Genomic DNA, 23,725 nt, shown 5'->3' on the forward strand with positions numbered 1-23,725 from the left:
CCCACGCCGACTTTTACCATTGTAGGATGGCCACACCAGTACAGCAACTTGCTAGACATCACCTCGGTGCCATCCGGATCTTGGCATCTCAACGCCTAGTGGTATCTTCCATACAGAAAATATTGTTGCGCTGCCTTTGACCCCATTCGCACATCGGTCCGCAACTTAGACATCACCTCGGTGCCATCCGGATCTTGGCATCTCAGCGCCTTGTGGTGTCAGTCAGAAAATATTGTTGCGCTGCCTTTGGCCCCATTCGCACATCAGTCCGCTACTGACACCATCTCACAGGCCAACAGGGCGCCCCACGCCGACTTTTACCATTGTAGGATGGCCACACCAGTGCCACAACTTGCTAGACACCACCTCGGTGCCATCCGGATCTTGGCATCTCAGCGCCTTGTGGTGTCTTCTATTCCGAAAATATTGTTGCGCTGCCTTTGGCCCCATTCGCACATCGGTCCGCTACTGCCGCCATCTCACAGGCCAACGGGGCGCCCCACGCCGACTTTCAACATTGTAGGATGGCCACACCAGTGCGGCAACTTACTAGACACCACCTCGGTGCCATCCGGATCTTGGCGCGTTGTGCTGCCTTCGGCCTATTCGCACATCGGTCCGCTACTGACGCAAACTCACAGGCCAACGGGGCGCCCCACGCCGACTTTCAGCATTGTAGGATGGCCACACCAGTGCTGCAACTTGCTGGACACCACCTCGGTGCCATCCGGATCTTGGCGCGTTGTATTGCCTTCGGCCTATTCGCACATCGGTCCGCTACTGACGCCGCCTCACGTGCCAACGTATTTTCTCCGCATTTTATACCCTATGCCGCATAACAGGTCATGTGACTTGTTTATAAAACTTTTCATTGGTTCATTTTACTTTTGGTTTCCTAATGATGGAAGGCTTGATCATATGACCTAAAAACAACACTTTTCATTGGATGAAAACTTTTTTTTTTCCCAAACGATGAAAGCCCCACCTTGTTTCTGGATGTTTCAGACTGAAGCTGGCTTCAGCATGAGAGCACCACCATCTCGTAGCTCCGTCGTGGTCATTCCGCGAGCAATCATGGCAACCGCTCCCCACCAGAAGCCTACAGGAGTCGGGGGCCCCCAAAACTTTTGATAAATCCTCAAGGCGGAGGGGACGCTTTCGAGAATGGGGTCCAAGACCTAGCAGACAAGCGTCCGATTTCCAAGGTGTCCCAGGGCCATTTCAGTGGACCAGGCCCAAAAAGGAAAGAGCCTGCCGCCATTTTGAGAGTCCTGTGACAGCCGCCTATCGCTGCACCGCAAGAGTGGGCGCAACTCAGCTGAATTGCGGCTTTTGACACAGTGGACCAAAAACAGACTGAATGGCAACTGAAACGGTAAAGGGGCGCCCCAGTACAACAGATGACACTCCACCTGGAGAGGCCCGTTCACGCCGCCTCCCCCGGGGCGCCCCACGCCGTTATTCGGAGCAGCATTGTAGGATACCAAAACCAGTGCGGCAACTTACTGGACATCACCTTGGTGCCATCGTTCTGCTGCCTTGGAACTATTCGCACAACAGTTTGCTACTGATGACCCACCCCCCGCGACGCCCCACGCCAGAAATCTGGACGTTGTGCTGCGTTGGGACTATTCGCACAGCCGACCGCTACTTCGTTGTTTTTCCCTAAAAATGTTTATATGTTATTACTGTTTTTGTTTTCTTGTATATATTTATAAGTTATTAAAGTTTTATAATCTTACTACTTTGTTGGAGTGCTATATATTTTTAATGTGACACATAATTGTAAAAACTTTGATGTACAAAGAGTCATCCCTGGAATCTTCCGCTTCAGGCTCGGTCCCCTCCCCAATCACAATACAGGATGGTTTTCAGATAATAGGAACGCGTCTGCTGTGACGGATCTCATCGAGTGTGGGACTTGATCTACTATAACTCCTTTGAAGAGGGGTGATTCTTTACAGCTGGGGCCATAAACTACATCTGCAGGGCTAGCTGATACCCTAGGACCGGCCTGGACAATCGGACACAGAGGAAAAGGAGTGTCAGAGGGTGCGGTAGTGAATAGGGCGAAAGGGAGGTGTCGGGCGGGCACAGGGTGTGATTCTCAGGGAAGAGCAGCGCAGATGGGGGGTGGTTTATTACCCATGCATAAGACAGAGAGCGGGGGTGACCACTGCCTGGGGGAGATGCTTGCGAGGGTGGGGAGTCATGCTAAGGATCGACAGCGTGCACAGAGTGGGTCTGGTCAAGGCATCTAAAATGACTGCCGTGCACGACAAAAGTGTGGCATTTGAAAAAAGGCAAGATGGCGCAGACAATGTTTTTCAACACTTCCTGATTTCCTTCAAATCGAACGTTAACAGACGTTGGGGCATATTACCAAAGTTAAGCGATATTTATCCCTAACGATGCTTAGCAACGATTTTTTTACCGCTAAGCATCGTCAGAAATTATCGCAGATAAACCTTGCTATTATCAAGGTTTATCGCAAATACGATAAAAAACGACCGCAATGCATTAATATCGCTGAAAACTCCGCGATATTCATGCATTACCGAGCTAATGCTCTTAGCCATGTTATCCACCTCCCATTGGATAACATGCCTTAGAACTGCTCAGGGCAGGTGCTAGCTTTTGGAGATATTCGCGCTTATCGCGAATATTTCCAAAAGTTGATAATAGGAGATAGCGATGTTAGCGACTGTTTCCAGTCGCTAACATCTTGGCATGCCCACTTTGCATGTCATTAGTGATAAATATCACTCACATGCAAAGTGGGGCCCAAGATGGTCGCTATCTCCTACTAGCCGTCGCTAACTGGTGTTAGCAACAGCTAGGTAATACAGATATAATTTTATCTCCGCGAAGCGGAGCGCTGTTACAGATATATATCTTTTTTTGAACGTTAATTTCTCAAAATCCACTGGAGCACATATATTGAGACCTAGCAAAGGCACATCGGACTACCAGTCCCTACAATTTTGCCAAGTTTCGTGCAAATCCATTCAGCCGTTCGATTATTATTATTTTTTTTTTTTTTGCCTCGCGGGGCCCTTTTAAAACCTCCACATCAAACCTAAGAGGTCAAGGAGGATCTACTATGCCCCCTTATGGTCATTTGCCCCTTCGCTTTGGCCTCCTCTTGTCTCTCGATCCTACCGAGAGACAAGATGGCGGCCGCTACGGACTGTTTGCAATGTTTACAGACGCCGGAGAACCAATCAGCTTCGCAAACCTCCGTTACGCGAAGCGGAGCGCTGTTACAGATATATATCTTTTTTTGAACGTTAATTTCTCAAAATCCACTGGAGCACATATATTGAGACCTAGCAAAGGCACATCGGGCTACCAGTCCCTAATATTTTACCAAGTTTCGTGCAAATCCATTCAGCCGTTCGATTATTATTATTTTTTTTTTTTGCCCCGCGGGGCCCTTTTAAAACCTCCACATCAAACCTAGGGGGTCAGCGAGGATCTACTATGCCCCCTTATGGTCATTTGCCCCTTCGCTTTGGCCTCCTCTTGTCTCTCGATCCTACCGAGAGACAAGATGGCGGCCGCTACGGACTGTTTGGTTCTCCGGCGTCTGTAAACATTCCAATCAGCTTCGCTTCACAAAGCTCCGTTGCGCGAAAAGTACGCGTACTGGAGCGCTGCCCGGTCCGCTGTTACAGATATATATCTTTTTTTAAACGTTAATTTCTCAAAATCCACTGTAGCACATATATTGAGACCTACAAAAGGCACATCGGGCTACCAGTCCCTACAATTTTGCCAAGTTTCGTGCAAATCCATTCAGCCGTTCGGGCTAAAAGTGAGGCCAACCGCCCTATGGAAAACTCAATGTTAAAAACACGTTTTGGGACCCCCCTTTTTTCTCGACCCCCCCTGGACGAACCCCCCCCCAATTTTCAGGGGCTGCTCAGAAACAAAATGTGCCATTTTCCTGAAAATTTCAGCCAATTCCGTCCACAAACGCCAAAGTTATTAGACATAGAATTTTCAAAAATCCCATAGAGAAAAAATCCTAACTATATATACCTACTGGCGACCGCCAGTAGGTAATATACATATGTATGTATGTTCAAATCCATTCTCACTAGAGGGCTTTCATGTTATCACTGTTTAATGGACTTGCATCTCATTTCATTCTGTTTCAGTAGTTATTATACGCTCTGTACATCATCGAGAGCCTTTCCAGTCTGTTATATTGTTCTCCAGACTAACATCCTTTTGATCATATGTTGTTAAAAACACTTGTGCACCACACATTGATCAACTAAGCCTATCAGGAACAAAAAAACATGTTACTGCTTTTAAATACTCGCATCAAAGCAAAGCAGGCCTTGTTAGATTACCTGTTTGATGTATTTCGATTTGTTGTGCAAGATCAAAATTAGCATTTCTAGATCTGCCTAATGGATGTTTTCGCAAGATAAGGGTCATTATGTGTTTTAGAGAATCATTCTTTTAGTTAACCTTTCTAGACGAGCTACATGCACCTCCGTCTACTCATTTACAATATATTATTGCATGGCTATACAAGTTAGAAACCTGGCATAAGTTGATGAAATGGTTTTAAAGATGTTGCTTCATCTTCTAGCTTCGCATAAGAGGAAAAGGGTACATCATTGCTGTCTCTGCACAGCATGAGACCCATAACACTTGCTGCCAACAAGCAATATTACTTAGCCATAACAAACAATTTGAAGTTTACAATGGTGTAGATGTAACCCTCTCACCTCTCCACGTCAGAAATGACTCTTTACTATATTAGGAGATTGTACACATATCTTTAAGTAACACAGATTCATTTTCCGATATGTAAAATGCAATATTATAGACTGATTCCTTGTGCATTGTGGGGGTAGTGATCTAGAGTCATTACTCATTTGATATATGACCGAAACAAAGCTTTGAACAAAAACAAGTTGTAATATTTTGAACCTAACACTAGCTGGCAGGAAAAGGCATAGAATTCTACTCTACAACACTGCAAACAGATTGTTACAGGTACATTGTATCCTTTGAAGACACTTTATTCATTATAGTCTGTCCATTTTAAGCCTTCTGCTTTCTAATGCACGCTTATCACATTTCTAGGAAAGCTAAAAAAACAAAAAACAATCAAAGGGATGTAGTCAAGCAGACATGCTGGGATTCAGGTCTGCTGGGAATACAATTGTGCCACCCTAATTTATGTTATGTAATACATACATGGGTCGTCCGTCATGAAGGAGAGCATTCTAGGATATCACTACTAGTCCTGGAGTTACTAGAAGGAGTATTTTTCTGAACAGCTCTATCTTCAGAGCAGCACAAATTAATTGTTCATTGAAAACGTATCTCAAGAATTCTTGCAAAAAACAAATTATTTGTAAACAAACAAAGAATAAAACATAGGGGGATGAAAAGAACTTGACATTGATGTCCCTAGTCAAATATCTTCCCAGGGTTCTCCAAGCCAGTCACCATTTTGGCAAAGGTTATTCAACACAACAGATTACATTCTGCTCCTAAATCTAAACCAGTATGGATGTATGACTTGCTCCTGAAGCCAACTAGTGAGTGTTGATCATCAGCTGCCACACTAATCTGTATTCTTATTGATTCTAAACATACTACAAAATTAAACAAAATAGAACATATACTGTCTCTCTGCCATAGCACCAAAGAGAAATCGTACAGTCTTAAGATAGTTCTGTTTTTTAACAGTGCTCAGAAGGTTAAACAAAATCTATAAAGCATAAACAGTAAAAAGACTCCATTGCTAGAAAGACACTTTAGAACAGGAAATCTATTTTAAAATTATAGATTGACATCTGGTGAACATGTCATGTGTAGTCTCAGTGACCCAGGATCAAGGTGTGCTCAACAGAATTTGGAAAGACCTGCCATATGAATGTCATTTTCAAATCTAAGATTTATTTTCCAAACATGTGACCTTCATCTTTTTTATTCTTAGTTAATTTGCAATCAAATTATTTAAATAACTGCTCAAAAGCTAAATGTGGTTATCTTCTAACTGTATGTTGACTTAGTAATTTAAAGTTTGTTTTGGCTTTCTTACGGGCTGAGCATTTGTTATTTTTAGTAAGGCATTCTAATGGAAGTTTATTGTTTTATAGAATTTCATTTAAAAAAAAAAAACATATAACAAACTACATTGGAGCACATATCACGGCCCAGAAACACCACTTAAATATTTGAGGCGTACATTACCTTATTATACCAGTGAGAATAGTCAGTCTAAAGTTTCCAAATACTTATTTCAGACCTTATAAAATTCTAATTACGTGTTTTATAATCACATAGAATTTGTTCAAGGGCATACAGCTTTCTGCTAACCCCAGTTTGATTCAAACATCATAAACCACTTGTGCCCATATAAATGAGCTTTTTAATTCAATAACAAACTCTTTACCCCTCAGTACTTTGCTGACATTCACATTAAAGAGTGTGATGTATGGACCAATTTTAAGCTGGTGAGGTGTGCATGTGTGTTCAGAATGCCAAATGAAAGTAGCTTTTATTACTTGCAGTGTGTAGTGTCACTGTTACCAAAGGCTGGTCATTTGAAAACCTCTTAAATTTCATATACCTGAGTTGTACACAAATTTCAAAGTATCTACCACTGCTGATTTGTTTCCAGGTTCCACTTTTTTACACATTGGTTATGAGAAGGAAATCAAGGTTGTTTGATCCAGCAACTGTTAGTTTATTTAAAAAAAATAAAAAGGTCAGAGGAAAAGGGAGCAATTGTGCATGCTGACACGCTACAAGACCTGTTCTCCCTTTAAACTGATTCCTGTGTTAATGGTTATTTTAATATGCTAATTGTATATGTGTCTTGGATTTCGAGCCATGAAATTAAAATGTAAATGAGTAACTGTTTGAATCCTTTAGCCCTATTGTTTGATCGCTTTTTTGTCATTCTAGGTGTTTCACCAGAGAAGGTTGCTGGGGATGCTGCAGACATGTTGCTTAGAAATTTACGACATGGTGGATGTGTGGATGAATTTCTGCAGGACCAGGTGAAGATTTTGGGGCCCGGATGGACATTTTATTTTAAAAGTTTGTCGTCTTAGTTTAATGTGTTCGAAGATAACTAACTTTTCTTCCTTCCTTCATAGCTAATTATATTTATGGCGTTAGCTGATGGTGTCTCTAGAGTAAGAACAGGACCTGTCACACTCCATACAAAAACAGCTATACATTTTGCAGAACAGCTAAGTAAGGTAAGAGAAATCCACACTTAGCGGAGTTCACAAAGCGATTTGTAAAGCTTATTGTACGCACTCCATATTTTCTATTATTGCTTTCCTAATATAGTGTTATAAAGTGGTGTACATTTTGAAAAGGAAGTGTGTTTGCTTTAAAGCAGTTTTAAAAGAGTAGCATTGTTAGTGCTGATCTTTGATTGTGCACCAAGACTTGAAATCATATCCGACCAACAGAGTGTATGCAGGATTAAGCCACTGCAAAAATATCACTTTATTTTGAGATATGCTGCACTCCCAAATTTCACCCATACTAACAGGAAGCCAGACAATGCTAATAACTAAATTCAATTTCAATTAAAAAACTTTATTTCGGTCAGTGTGACCTTAAAAGTAAAACTCCTAAAATCATATGTTAAAATACACAAGGGCATACAGATATCAATTTGGAACGCTATATAAAAAAAAACAATACATCTATATATATATATAAATTGACTACCTTCATACATTATGAAAAATATAGTTTTTAGGTGATATTGCTAGGCGGTAAATACATAATAATTTCGGAAAGTGCATAGTGCAATAAATAAATAAAAAATTTAGCTAAAAAAGGAAATTCATAAAGAGAGACGGGTCCATAAATCAGAAACCGTGAACTTAATCATGGGCAGCAAATATACTAAGTTAATAGAAGTATCATTTATCCCTATAACAGATCCTGCACTTCCTTGGATGATTTCAGTAAAATCCTTCTAGTACACCACATGGAAAACGGGAATCCGGCAACTGAGAAAACAATCGGGATGCTGAGGTCAGACTTCAGTATCCGAAACACCTCAAGGCAATGCCTGCTGCCAATATTCCTACAAATCTGGACCAACCAGCGTTTCCTTGCTTTGTAGTGGCCAGGGCAACTAAAAAAACACGTAACACTGTTTCTTCTGGGAAGTCACATGCAGGGCAATGTACCATTTGTTGGTTTCTCCACTTCGCTGTAAAACAGCGGAGCGGAAGAACCCCAAACCTGAATTGTAAAAAAAGCTTTCTTGCCTCCACCGGTTTGATAAGATCTAAGACTACCTCAAAGCGAAAATTGTCTTTTATTTCTAAGAAAGCTAGAGATAGTGTGCCTGTTTTGGAACAGGAATAAAGTTGGGCCATTCTATACTCTTCATAATGGACCTTCATTTGTTTCCTTGAGATTAGAAAACAGGCACGGTCAGGTAACTAAATTGCCTGAGTCAGAATGTTTGTCCTGTCAGTACCTTTGGGGTGAGGCTGGGGTTGGAGGGGGGGCAACAGGCTTACGAGCACACTCTTCTGAAACTGGAAGCCTACGTCTTTACTAGGTGTTGGTATTGTTTCGCTTATCCTAATTGTTATTTTCATTTACTGTAAAAAAAAGAATGTTTCAGAAAAGTACTGATTGTTACTTGCCTTCTTGCCAAAACTGTAAGTATTCTTGATGGTGTGGGTGCATGCGCACTAGGGCATTTAAAAGTAAGTGGGAGGAGGTACAGACCTTAAAGGAGGACGTTCTGAGTGATAGAAAGGGAAAAGACTAAAACACGGAGAACACATTTCTTTATTAGAAGCCATGTTACCTTAGCACCCTATTTAGATATATAGCACATTCTCAAGCGCTGTCTGATGAAGGGGCAAAGCTGTTTGACAGCTTAGTTGCATTAAGCAAAATGGAAATTAAATGAGTGAACTGATAGAGAGCCAGGTGCATTTATAATGACTTTAAAAAAATTGCACTTTTTAAACAAGACCTCCAACAAACAAACAAAGAAAGCAAACTGACTCTTTCATTCTCCTTTATGTGAAGGTAACACATACCGCATTTAAAAAGGCTAAAACTAAAAAGTTTGAAATTACATAGACAGAAAAACCTGATAACCGTCCTAATATTTTGTATAATACTGACTCATCTCAGTATATTCTCGTATTAGAGTGCATATTTCATTGTTTAGAAAAGACGCAAGTAGTGCACAGGAAGATGAGGGTGGCTATCCACATTATTTTTGTGAGATGAGACTGGGATCCTATGATTTGTAACTCCTTTTCTCTGCTAAATGCCCTTTCACATGCGAAAATGCTAAATTGTTGTCATTGCACCAAGGGTAAGACAGACACTCTGATTGTCTCTGGAGCCAACTACCTGAAAGCATTTTGGGGCTTTCCAGCTTGACTGCAGTTAAATCTTTATGAAAGCATATTAATACTTGCCAAAATAGCCATGATTCTGAAAACCTACACTTTGGGGTAAGCAAATGTGTATTCGAATTCATAATTTCTTTTGATTGTTTTATGTGCGAAATACATACAGGAATCAGCTGTATTTGTGGTTTAACCTCAACCATAGCATTAACCCCCCCTTCAGCCGCAGCACCCTTGATGACGTCAATGAGGCTCATCTTCCTAAACGCAAATATGGCATAGTCATTCAACTACATAGGTCTCAAGAAATCATTGCTTAATGGAAAGAAAACAAATGGTGCTCATATATAGTTTGGATGTGAGGCATGGTTGACTACCTTAAGGGACTCATCCTGGAATTTCTGCCACTTGGTTTAGCCATGTATCTAGTCCTTTGCCAGTGGCACCCCTTGGCTGTCTGGCTATCCAACCTTTAGCTAAGAGGAAAACCAGAAATGCTAATTGCCTAACAACAAACTTGAGTATTTCATTCAAACCCACCTTCAGCACTATAGGATCCCTCTGAATTTGTACTCCCACAATCCATTCCACAGTGCTAACAACCTCCTCCCAAATGGCCCAAATACCCATCCAGAGCCAGGCAGGAAGCATGAAGTCTGTCTGTTCAGCCCCGGACTGTTCTGATGCCCACAGATGCACACTCCGTAGAAGTTTAGGTGTGTAGTACTCTTCATGTGTCTGCTCTACACAGACACGGTCGCTCCAGACGCTTCCTCCCGCTCTGCCCACCACCCGACCAGCTTATTGCCTCTTCACCTCGCTCTGCCTCGAAACCGCAAGTTACCAGTAGCGCTAGATTGCCTGAGAGGCTGCCGAGCATTGCATTATCGTAGCGCTTGTGTTCTGCCTATCTACGCTGTAACTTACATTATTTAAATTGCTGTGCTGCCTGACTATCTAATTGCTGCCTGATTTTACCGGTGCCACTGCCATCAGAGTAGCGCTATTTACCTCGGTGCCCCATTTGCGCTTTCGATTCTGGCTGAGGCCATTTTGTGCTTGTTGTTGTTGATCTCTGTGCCTTCCCTCTGTGCCTGCCCAGATCTCCGCCCAGCTCCCGCCTCCCAGCTGACCATCCCTCGCCCCTCCCCCTCCACTATCCACTTATGACCAATACCTCTGCGCGCAGCGTTCACGCGCAGCGGACGCGCCACATGCGCGCCGAAGGTGCGCCAAAGGTAAGCCCGTCTGCGCCTGGACCGCGCCCAGCGCCAGACCCCCTGTTCCCCGCCGCACCCAACCCACTAGAGTCACATATGATGCCGCAACTCTCCTCGCCCTCAACCCCGGACGCTCACCACAATGCTGCTTAGCCACCCCAGGACGTACCCATGGTCCTTTCACCTGCCTCTCCTGCAAGTTCAATTGCTTCAGGACCCTCACCAAACCCTCCTCCGCCACACGCCGCCCCGACGCTAACCACCTGAAGTGCATCCTGATCAACACCCGCTCGGTCCACAGACACGCTACGGAACTCTGGGACCTACTCGACACTGCCTCACCTGACATCGCCTTCCTTACAGAAACATGGATGAACACATCATCAGCACCCGACATCGCCATAGCCATACCGGGCGGCTACAAAATTACCCGTAAAGACCGCATCAACCAGACAGGAGGAGGCATCGCCATCGTCCATAAGAACACCATCAAAGTCACGACCAGCACCGATGATAATCTTACATCCGCAGAACATCTCCACTTTCAAATCCACACAGACCCCAGGACCACACTTAGAGGCACCCTCATCTACAGGCCCCCAGGCACCTGCACTCAATTCAGCAATGACATCACAGACTTCGTCAGCCCACATGCCCTCGCCTCCGATAATTACATTCTTTTAGGCGACTTCAACTACCACCTTGAAAACAAACACGACAGCAACACCACCTCCCTTCTGGACAACCTGGCCAATCTCGGACTCAAACAACTCGTTGACGGCCCCACCCACGCAGCCGGACACACGCTCGACCCTATCTTCACCTCCGGCAAGCACATCTCCTTCAATCACACTACAGCCCTCCACTGGACGGACCACAGCTGTGTCAACTTCAGCTACAAAACCAACCTAAACCACAACCGCCCACAACCCATTCCCCTGAGAAACTGGAATAAAATCACCTCCGACCAACTCCTCACATCACTCAACCAAAACCCTCCCACCCTCTCATTGGACCCAAACCAAGCAGCCACCAATCTCAAGCAATGGATCACCCATAGCGCTGACGAATTAGCACCCTTGAAAAAACACCAGATCAAATCAACCAACAAAAAGGCTCCTTGGTTCAACGATGACCTTAAAAAATCCAAGAAGCTATGCCGCACCCTGGAGAAAAAATGGAGAAAAAACCCGTCCACAGACAACATGGCCACCCTTAAAGCAGCCACCCGAATACACCACCAACTGATCCGATCCGCCAAGAAATCAGCATTCAAGGATCGTCTCGACAACAACTCTCACAACAGCAAGGAACTCTTCAACATCGTTAAAGAATTCACCAACCCCACCGCAGCATCCAACGACTTTACTCCTTCCCAAGACCTCTGCAACGCGTTATCCTCCTTCTTCTACAACAAAATTGCCGACATCCACAACAGCTTCGAGAACACTCCCAGCATTCATCCCTCCCCACCCCCCTCAGATCCAACCCCGCCAACTATCATCCTTAGCGCCTGGAACACAATCACCACTGAAGAAACCATCCGCCTAATGAACTCAATCCACTCTGGCTCGCCAACTGACCCCTGCCCCCACCACATCTTCAACAAAGCAGACTCCATCATCGCTCCCCATCTCCGTGATGTCATCAACTGCTCATTCAACCCTGCCACCTTTCCGGAAAGCTGGAAACACGCCGAGCTCAGCGCCCTCCTGAAGAAACCCACAGCAGACCCCTCTGAACTTAAAAACTACCGGCCCATCTCCCTCCTCCCATTCCCGGCCAAAGTCATCGAGAAAGCCGCCAACAGCCAGCTCGCCCCCTTCCTTGAATCCAACAACTCCCTAGACCCATCCCAATCCGGATTTCGAGCCAAACACAGCACCGAAACTGCCCTAATTGCAGCTACTGACGACATCCGAACTCTACTGGACAACGGTGAAACAGTGGCCCTCATTCTACTCGACCTCTCCGCCGCTTTCGACACAGTCTGCCACAGTACCCTTATACAACGCCTCAGCAACATTGGAATACAAGGAAAAGCCTTGAACTGGATCACCTCATTCCTCGCTGGGAGAACCCAAAGAGTCCGACTTCCCCCTTTCAACTCTGAGGCCACCGAAGTCATCTGTGGCGTACCACAAGGATCTTCACTCAGTCCCACCCTCTTCAACGTTTACATGAGTCCACTCGCCTCTATCGCGCGTCAACACAACCTCAACATCATATCTTACGCCGACGACACCCAGCTTATCCTTTCCCTCACCAAAGACCCCAACACCGCCAAAACCAATCTTCACGAAGGCATGAAAGATGTAGCCGAATGGAGGAATCATAGCCGCCTAAAGCTCAACTCAGACAAAACGGAGGTGCTCATCCTAGGATCTTCCCCCACTGCCTGGGACGACTCTTGGTGGCCTTCCGCTCTGGGCACAGCACCCACACCCACAGACCACGCACGTAACCTTGGCTTCATCCTAGACTCCTCTCTCTCGATGTCCAGACAAGTCAACGCAGTCTCATCCTCTTGCTTCAACATACTTCGCACTCTCAAAAAGATCTTCCGCTGGATCCCCCTGGATACAAGAAAGACTGTCACCCACGCACTGGTCACAAGTCGACTCGATTACGGCAACACACTTTACGCCGGAATCACAGCAAAATTACAGAAAAAACTCCAACGCATCCAAAACGCATCAGCGAGACTCATATTGGACATCCCTCGCCAAGATCACATCACCGAACACCTAAAAGACCTCCACTGGCTTCCCGTCAACAAAAGAATTACATTCCGCCTTCTCACCCACGCACACAAGGCCCTCTACAATCTAGGTCACGAATGCCTCAACACTCGCCTGTCCTTCTACAAGCCCACCCGCCAACTAAGATCGTCCAATCAAGCCCTTGCCGTAGTCCCACGCATCCGAAAATCCACCATAGCTGGCAGATCCTTCTCCTTCCTTGCCGCCAAGACCTGGAACTCACTCCCCACTCACCTCCGCCTTACTCAAAATCACATCGCCTTCAGGAAATATCTTAAAACTTGGATATTCGACAAATAATGATCCCCTTCCCCAAGCGCCTTGAGACCCTCTGGGTGAGCAGTGCGCTATACAAATCCCTGAACTTGAACTTGAACTCATGTAAGTATTTAAAGTGTATCAACTTTTGCCTATAATTAAATGAGAAAAGATTAATTTGACAAGACATAAGCAAAATGAGCATCTGTTAGCCAGCTTTGCCTCTTGCACTGTAGCCCCTATCAATGATGTATAAATGGAAAGAGATGAACAATCCCTCACATTTCATATTTTCTAACTTCTCCAAAGCATTCAGACATTTGAAACCCTGACATCAACACACTCAACTCATGTTTAAGACTAAAGCACCATTTGACTTTCTATTCATGTCCTCCAAAGACAGGAAATGTTAGTAAAGCAATCTAATTTATGATGTGCATTCATTTTCTGTAGAAGCTAGATAGAAAGAATACTGCCTCCTAACCTGTTTTGTAGAAGGTTTACTCAGGTCTTCCCCATTACAGCTGGGCTGTTGTTTTCTTTCTCGAATATGGATGCCACCCCCAAGTATGACTTCCTCCTCCCCAGTGTTTTTTCCAGAGCTTGGCACCTTCCTCCCTCTTCAAACCAATACAAAAATAATTAACTATTATGCCTCAAATCTGTAACTGGGAGGCCACCCATATCAGTATCATACTGTTTGCCTATGGTATGCCAAACTACCATAGGCTGTCTAAACTCATAAACTAACTTGAAGTACATGGCACACGTACAGTGGAAATACTTGTTCTATGGATTACAGGAGCATTCAAAAATAAATACAGACACTTGAGCTATATGACTATCTTCAACAGAGACAACACTCACAATAGCAAAGAGTGAGAGTTGGGTCCACTTCTCTCTAATGACTTCATAGCTCATTAGTGCTTTCTCGTAATCGTGTTTTTATTACAACACCAGTGTCTCTACTGAGCTCAGTCAGGAGACAGGATATACAGGGACACATTCTTCCTGTCTGCAACCCTTTTGGCTCTGGGCAGAAACATACTTTCATGTGGTAGCTAATAAATGTATGATGCATAGACAAGGCGACAAGTATTGGGGGAAAAGAAAAGAGAAGCAACATCTGTCGAACCATTCCCTCATAGGCAAAACATAAATGTGAAAGTAAACATTATGAAGGCAGACTTGTTGTCAAGCAAGCTATAAGTGAAGTTACATGTGCTCCTACCCATCTTAGTCTCTTTCGCCCCCTGGATACAAAACAAACTGCCATATTAACCATCATTATAGACATTTGCCCAATGTACACATTCATTTGCAGTGCGGAGATCAATAAATATCATATCGGGAACAGGGGAAAAGGAATTGAATATGCCCCAATTGAAACAATTACATTGTCAGTGTATGTCTTCCTGTGCTCCCCTCTGTGATGAGCCAAAGTATCAAACGTGTTCAGAGGAAAGAACATGCAATGGAGCTAATGGGGATAAAGCAAGGAAACGGGACAAAGTTCCCAGCGTCCATCTGGGTCTCACACGTGGACCCCTATCGTTCATTAGGCGTAGGCGCTGTTGAGCACCGGCGGTGGAGCTGTCCGTCTAGCTCGGATCCAGAGCCCACATTGCAGGGCAAAGTATGTTTTTCATTAGAATCACAGTCCATTTGCCCTGTTCGTGGACTGTCCAAACAATGCACCAATCTCCCTTTCCCTAAACTATTGTTGGTACAATGGGCAGGGTACATGCATTCTATTCTTCAGCAATACAGTCCATCCCTACTATCTGACTTTCCCTTTGGTGCACTGATCCTCCTGCGGGGCCCAAATTTTACCTCAACACTCCGTGCAGAGAGGGGTCAGGAAAAAGGGGGTCAAACTAAAGGGTACCATGGGGCAGAGGCTCAAACGCAGGTGAGCCCACTGGTTGGGGCTCAATGGGCTGGGACTCAAGCACAGGTGGACCAACAGGCTGGGCTCCTGGATAGCCCCTCTTTCTTTCCTTTCTTTTGGTGGTCCTGTCTCATCCAGCACTTCTTTGCTCTGCAGCTCCTCCTCAATCGTATTCAAGTGGATGGTCCATAACGAGCATTGCGTCCGGGCCTCTCTGATGTGACTGCTGTGCGTCCCGGACCTATTAGTGAATAGAATGCAATCTTTCGGTTAACTGGCAAGGATAAAACTTTATATACTTGTTTCAATCAGGGCGTCCTTTGAATTATTATATCTGTCTATTCCTATATCCTTCATCTGAAAAATGTGTGGTGCGAAATTACCAGGGGCATACAGGTACCCGTCCTAGTATTTTGCGTCCTGCGCACCATACAGTACACGGCTGGCCAATATCTCATCATAACCATGGGAAATACATCAGCATTCTCTCTTTTTTTTCTCTCCCTAACCTATTTATTCACCATTCCTCGTCCCTTCAAATGTGCCCTACTTTCAACTTAAACATTGTGACTTCCGGTACCCACCCAGCAGATCCTGCTACAAACATTCTTTTCATTTCATCTTGGTAATTTTCCTTAGATGTGTGATCTGCAAACACATTATTCCTTCCCACATCATCAGTTACTTTCCGGTGGGCACTACACTTACTTACTATTCACAACCCAGTTACTCAGGCTAACTAATAAGGGACTTGGGATGTCGCTGCGACTGTATGTAGTGTTGGGTTAACCTGAGCAATAGTGGTGAGGCCACCTGGGAATTTAAGCAAGAGTCATCAACCTATAGTTCCCCTTAAGGATCAGGTAAGGGACCATCAGTCAAGTCTACCCATCCTTTCATCTCCTTTTCAATTCCAATTCAATCAGTTGACAGAAGGGAGGGGCAGTAACATGGCTGACTTCAAGGTGGTATTTCTTTTAATCATGACATTTTTGGCGAACAGGGCTATTTTTGGTCAACAGTGCTAATTTATAGCCAGTTAGACGTGCACTGGTGAGGTGCTGTGTCTCTGTTTTTCAAGGGCATGTTCACACCATGGTGTACCATAACTGTAAGATCAGTGGCTAAAACTAGTCCAATCGATTGTCTTATGGAGACAGCCACTGTCATGACTGCCTTTGCGGTAGCATCAAAGACAGGAAGCGCGCAACAAGCCGTCTTGTGTACTCCCAACACAAAACGGCATGCAACAATATATGTACCGAGCACAGAATCCAAAGAAAGCGCAGTTTGTTAGTTGCCCAAGTGTTAGCCTGAAACAGCTTTTTGGGCAACTATCAGGGTAAAGGCTCATGCACCCCATGCACCTCATTTAATGTGTTTTTTCGCTAAGGAGCTAATATCCTACCCCCCCCCCTTCGACAGTAGGTGACTTAAGTAGGAAACCTCCTGTCAACAATACTTACCCTTTGAAAAGCATACTCCCTGGCCATTCAAAGCTAAATGCAATAACTATTTGCTAGAAATGGGGGTCTGTAGTTGGCAGAGGTAGGTACATTTTGTCCAGATTGGGACCCTTCCTTTGAGTCTGGGTAAGGAGGATACATGCGTTAGATAACCCCCGCTCACCCCCTTGGTAGCTTGGTAAGAGCAGACAGGCTTATCCCAAAGGCAATCTGTAAAGTATGTGTACCAACACTCACAGTAACACAGTGAAAACACTACAAAAGGACACCACATCAAATGCACATCATCGGTCTCTGTCACACCGAAACCAGACAGTCAATCCACAATCAGGCAGAGGCACACGCAAATGTTGAACAAGATAATAGCCAATTTTTAAAAGTGCTATTTTCAATCACAGACTTTAAAACCATCCTTACTAAAATATGTGTTATCAAATTCTGAGTTCAGGGATACCAGACCCCAATTTTCCATCTTATCCCTATGGGAAGAACTGCTTGTAAAATGTTACAAAGCAGTCCCCATTCTGTCCTATGGGCAAGATATCCTTTCAAAAGTATAAAAACTAAATTGGCAGTATTTCACTATCAGGACGTTACACCAGTACACGTCCTACTTTTCACATACACTTCACCCTGCCCAGGAGGGGTACCTTGGGCCTACCATAGGGGCGTCCTATGTACAAACTGCACGCAGGCACTGCGGTGGCAGGCCTTAGGCATCTTTTCCAGGCTACTCATGTGGGTGGCACAATCAGCACAGCAAGCCCACTAGTGGCAAATTGATTTATCAGCTCTGGCACACTCCGTGCACTTCACTAGAGATCTACTGGTAAAACAAATCTGCCAATCAGGGAGAACCAAGCACAATATCAATTTACACAGGGAGCACTGGCACTGTGACACTGATCAGCAGCGGCAAAGTGTCCAAAGCATCTAAGCCAGCAAAAACTAAATCCAGCACAGCATCAAAAACATAGGAGGTAGAGGCAAAAATTCAGGGAAACCACGCCAAGGATGCCAGGTGTAACACTATTTAACTGTACTGTCCCTACAAGTTTGCTGTGTGGCTGAAACGATGAGCAAGTAATTACCCTTTTTAAACATTTTAATGGATGCTCTGTCTTTTTTCCTAGTCCTAAGAAGCGCAGCGGAGCCTATGTCTTCTACCAGTCAATGTGAATCCGGACAAAGACCTATTATTGAAATAAATAGTACCGCCAAAGAGTGTATTGTAAATCAGTGATAGAAAAATATTGAGCAGCATAAGGAACCATTAACAGAAGCATAGCAATGGCAGGAACAGCAGGAGGTTGGAAGACCACATTTTCATGAGCTGCACACCAATCAGTCACAAAATTGAAGAAACAAAATAATGGGACAATTACAATTTAACAGTCATCTTCTCACCAACACTTTTCTATACCAAATCCTGTATCATACACAACAAGGCTCGCTGCCCCACCCATTGTATCCGACAATCAGGGTGGGGGGAAAACACGATGTACTGCTTACATTAAGACCCAACATCAGACATTCACCTGCCAAAAGGCAATAATAGTAAGATACCAAACCCATCACAGTCTCACCATAATCAGACATGAGCGCAAACGGAAAACCCACAGTAACAAGGACCAATAATCAAAGCAAGAGGGCGCAAAACATGTGCTACAACTAATGCATCTGAGACACCCAACAAAACACTCATAACACTATGATATGTTAAATATGTAACTGAAAGAGACAAAGTAGACCAAATACTTCCAAATGTCTACAGCCAAGTCGCTATTGTAAACAAAAACAGTAAAAATGAATCTGCAAGCAAACAATCAAATCCCCCTTTTAAGACACAAATCCTGCCCACTAAAATCTAGAAATACCTTCACTCTCTCATCTTTTACCTGGCCGCAGCAACTGAAATAGCTTGTTCCCTCTCTTCTGCATTTCCCACCTCAGATCACACACGTTCCTCCATTTGCATCCAGACTCTAGCCTCAAATCCACATACATGTGTCCCTGTACTCACTAATATCGGGGGATGATAAACAGTGCAAAGATCAGCAGAAATAACCGACATTATCATCACTGTACCCCATAAAGGAAGAAAAACTTATTTTCTATGGAAAATGAGACATAAGAGACAGTCAGGGCTCTGAAAGTGCTGGTGAAATATAATGTAAGGGTGTGTTCAACATATAGCTAGATACATTTTTAATAATTACAAAATCTCCCATGAAGAGAAATAATGCATAGGACACATGAAAACTTTACAAAGCCTGTTAGTCAAAACATAAAACTTAGACTTCAAGCATCTAATTCTGTGTTCATTCCGCACTTCGTATCACAGCAGTCTCTCTGTACTTGTGCTCAAAAGCTGCACAATCCCCCCATCTCTTTCCCTGTCTGCAGAAACTCAAGGGAAAAAAGGCTGTATATTCTGCCAGTGTTCTGGAAAAACCCCCACAACACAGCTACCAACCTATTCCAATAAAAAGGTATTAATCATGCGAAAACAGAGAATACAGATTATAATAATTGAGACGAAAAATGTGCAGGGCAAACTGTGCCTATCGGCTATTCAATTGGTTATGAATCCTGTGGCATTTATGTACCGATCACATCCCTCTGATGTTCAAGGTGACTTTAGTATACTTTCCCAGTATGGCCATGTGCTTGTATGCTCGGTTCTTGAATATACCCGGGATCATATGGTGGGTAATGTGTGAAGTATAGTGTGGGGTAAGCCAGAAACCCATATTAACTCCCAATACCAGGACCAACCTGAAAACTATGCTGGTTCAAACAGTATACACAACTGTGTGAACATTGTTTCAATTTCGATATGCTTTCGCTTCCTGCTCCTAGCATAACTCAGGGTTGCATGCAGCTAAGTAACTGACCGGACTATGATTCTTTATCAGGGGTTACGAGAAGCTGGGGTAAGGGTAGAAGAATATATATGATACCCTACATCTCCACAATGGATTTTAAAACATCTCTATATCGATAAGGTAGCCATGTGGAAGGTCACTATCAACCAAATAGGTCAGTTACAGCCGGTGTGTGATAGAGGGAAACAAAGCGAGACTGTTCTCTGAGTATGATTGCTTGGTGGTGTCCTCTGAGGACTGGGGAGGATTGCGGTCTCTGAAGGCAGCCGCTGCTGCTAGTGCCGACTCTCTGCCATGCAGGGCCTGCTCCAACGAGGGGCTCCTCGCTTTGGCTTTAAGAGTCAACTTGTTGCTGCGTGTTTTCTTCTCTATTGTCCGTGGTTTCCGACTTGTTCCTCGAAGTCGCTGATAAGCGACAAAAACTTCCTTGAAATAAACGTATAATCAAAAAAAACTTAACCTGCCAAATCTAACATATGTGGGGCACTGGGGTGAGGAACTACAGGCCAAGATATTAATCAGGCCTAGATCATTCTCAGTGATGATGGTATTTAAGGCCTCGCCATGCGGTGTGTGGGTAAAGTGCGGCTGAGGCTGACCCTCTGTGTTCAACAGCCCGCAGGCTCGTTGGGCACTAAACCCGCAAGTAGTGCAGCAAAAAACCACCACCCAAAAGATATATAATGGCTGCCACTTCCCGGAAATTGTTTGTAATTTCAGCCTGTAGGGCTTCAATAACGTGTCCGGAATTTTGGTTAAAGATGTTATAATACTAATTCACCACAAGTATCTTAACCTGTGTCAGATTGGAAGAACCTATGCCAAGGGCTTTTATGGACCTATATTTTACCGAGATTAACAACACCAACCCTCCTTTAGCCCTCCCTGCCGGAGAAGGTATTATAGGGACAGTGAAAGAACGATAACCATCCAGCACGATGTCATCCCCATACCAAGTTTCCTGGAGACAGAAGATGTCAAAGCCCCTCGTGTACTCTAACCATACCTCATTGGTCAGTTTGTGGCGAATTCCTACAGTGTTCCAGGAAATAATTTTACGGGGAAGAGTGGTATGTCCCTGATTAACCAAACCCACTGGTGTACTGTTAATAGCAGACCTAGTGACAAGAGCTACTAGGCCGGGCCCCTCCCCTAAAGGATTACCTTCAGGTATTGATGTAGAGTGAGAGATGGTTTTTCAGGGTTATCGACATTCATATTAGTAATGATGGATGTATACGGAGTGGTGCCAGCTGGATCTTCAAGCCCTTTGCTAACAGGGTCTCCTTCATATGAGTCTCTCTCTAGGTTGATGTATTGCAAGCCCATTCTTCTCTTCTTGACTGGCTGTCCAGATTGTTTGAACAGTCAGGCGATTACAGTAAGTCCTGAAAGAGCATCAAAGCGGTTTGGGTGAGTAAAAGGAGAGGGCTGTAAAGAGAACTATATGTTCAAGCCTAACCGTGGGGGCTGTTGTCTCAAGATAGATCCCTGATGGGATAAAAAAAAAAACAATGGGTGAGCCTTTATCAGTTCGCCTGGGGTGTCTCTAAGATGCTTTAAGGCAAACTGCACACACCTGGCGTCACTCAAATTAAGCACCACACAATCCCCTTCCACAGATTTGCCAGTGTAACCCAACCAGCTCACCCGCCTTGCCATGATGATGTATTCAAAATGATGTATCTGGGACAGCATTTTCATAAAGCAACAGTGAGCTAATTTATAATGTTGCTTGGACAGCTTTCTTGGTGACCAGGGGTAAGATGGGGAATCCCCTCAGGATCAGTGTATATGGTGTACAGTCCAGGGCAGATTTAATGTTTTTTACACCCCCACTTACGGAACCATGCACTAGGCCATTAACATTTGTATTTCCTTGCGGAGAATTACCTCCATACAACATGCCTGGTCTTGATCGATTTGTGACCCCATGTTCCACCTTTCGGCTATTCCCGTGGAGATTCACATGGGGCACAGGTTCCCATGATGTCTGAACTGGAGGGTTATTAAGGGGGTGGGGGGCACTTGGGAAGAGACCCTCTTACATAGAGTACTTGAAGTAGGTGTTACACTTATAGGGGCCATCCAATCCATAGGGGCACCAGAAAGAGCATCATATACACTTTGATCTGTGTTACTAACTTTGGGTGGCCCTTTCATTCTGTTTGTTGGTTGCCAAATTATTTCCTAAATCCTGCAGTGTTCGGGCAAGTCGCTCTTCTATACAGACTAAACAAGATAAATGGGTGCCAGAGCCTCTTGTACTATTTTACTGAACTTTTCCTTCATGTGCGGCACTTCTTCCTCCTCTTGTGCAAGATCTACATGCATTGTCTTTTATGTGGGTTTGTTTAGTTCTCTTAAGCCGCGGTGAGTGGCCCTTTAATCTGTAATCCACCTCTGCCAGTTTCCTCTTCCCCCCTGTTGCTGGCTGAGAACCAATCTTCTCCAAGGATGGGTTGGAGGTAGACTCATTTCCATCATGTGTAACGCATAGGTCACGCTGGTTCAAAATTGCGACAGTGGGCTAAAGTGGGGCTCGTGGCCTATGATTAATGACTTTCCTTTGAATATATAACTGGGGGAAATTAATGTTTTTACTTTCAGGTGGCTTCACAAGGCTGGATCGCAACACTGAAAATCCCAGAGTCAGGAAGGGAAAACTAAGATGGTAGGCCCGGCCCAGCCTCCTCCGGGCACGGATGAGCCTGCCCTTGGGCCGGGCTTTGCCTGGGCGTGCCAGCGCGAGTCCCGCACTGCGGTAGCCTTGCAGGGAATAAATGCACCCCCTGGCGCTTCGTGTTGGCGTCGTGATTCTCTGGGGCTGTGGTACTGCTCCCGGGGGCGTCGGCAAATTCGGGCTTCCTCCTACCAAGAGAAAAGCGTAAACACTGTATGCCACTACTTCTGCCGGATCCTTTATGTAACTGCTGATTCATCAGCGCTGTCCCTCCTCCTCTTTCTGTGAAATCGACATTCACAGCTAAAACAAGGATTGGCATAGCCAATAGGTCTCGCCTTTAGGACCTTATAAGTGTTTAGTTATCCAGCACAATATCCTTGGTGCAACACTTATAAGGTCCCAAAGTCGAGACCTATTGGCTATGACATTGCTTGTTCCATGATGTTGTTTTTCTGTTGTTTACTTTTCACGCACCAAGATACTTTTTAATAGTGTGTACTATGAGATGGATCCCCTGTTCTGTAGCTGTCTCTGTGTGAGCCTCTGGGTGGGTATTAATAAAGCTGAGTTTGTACATTTTACTGATAATATAGTGCATTGAATTCACGTCTGTCTTACATCAACAGTTTACTCTCTGCCTCTGGCAGTTATTTTTTCTATAAATCGTTACAGTTTTCCTTGAAAGGTTACACGATTGCTGTGAATTTGACAAAAAAACAGCAGAAAGTTTTGCAGCCATAAAAGAGCACTCCGCTAAAGTGTCAAAAGAGAAGTTTGGTTTCTGGGCACATTGGAGAGCTCTGATGCTGAAGGCGGGGTAAATGTCCCACAGTGCCCGCCAGTGGGGCATGAATGTGTTCATAATCTGCGCTCGGGCAGTCCTGGGCCTCCTTGCAGATGGCACTGAGGGGTGGTCCCAAGTGGCAGTGGTAATTGTTATTTTAGCAGAAGTGTGTGAAAAGCAGCGCTGCTGCCCTACAAGGTAACGAGCAGCACAGACCGCCCTGTGACTGGTGGTGGGGAGCTGGACCTTGGGGTAGGTGGGAGCCTGGCCGGGAAGGGCGGGGCCTGGCGGCAGTGGGAGCCTGGCTGGGGCGCTCAGAAGAACAGGGAAGGCTGCAAGAGGGTGGGGGTGAGGGGATGGTGTAGGAGAAAGATATGAAGA

At 44.6% G+C, this 23,725-nt stretch overlaps 1 protein-coding gene across 1 annotated transcript in view; it reads left to right on the forward strand.

The window, feature by feature from the left end:
* The window catches only part of RTCA (RNA 3'-terminal phosphate cyclase), a 145,137-nt gene that overhangs the window by 119,139 nt on the left and 2,273 nt on the right, over positions 1 to 23,725 (forward strand). The window contains exons 10-11 of the mRNA XM_078644535.1: positions 6,943 to 7,037; positions 7,137 to 7,241. Of these exons, the coding sequence (XP_078500661.1) occupies positions 6,943 to 7,037; positions 7,137 to 7,241 (200 nt within the window). The remainder of the gene's footprint in view (positions 1 to 6,942; positions 7,038 to 7,136; positions 7,242 to 23,725) is intronic.

This window comes from Lissotriton helveticus, chromosome 1_1 (assembly GCF_964261635.1).
Source record: "Lissotriton helveticus chromosome 1_1, aLisHel1.1, whole genome shotgun sequence".
NCBI lineage: Eukaryota > Metazoa > Chordata > Amphibia > Caudata > Salamandridae > Lissotriton > Lissotriton helveticus.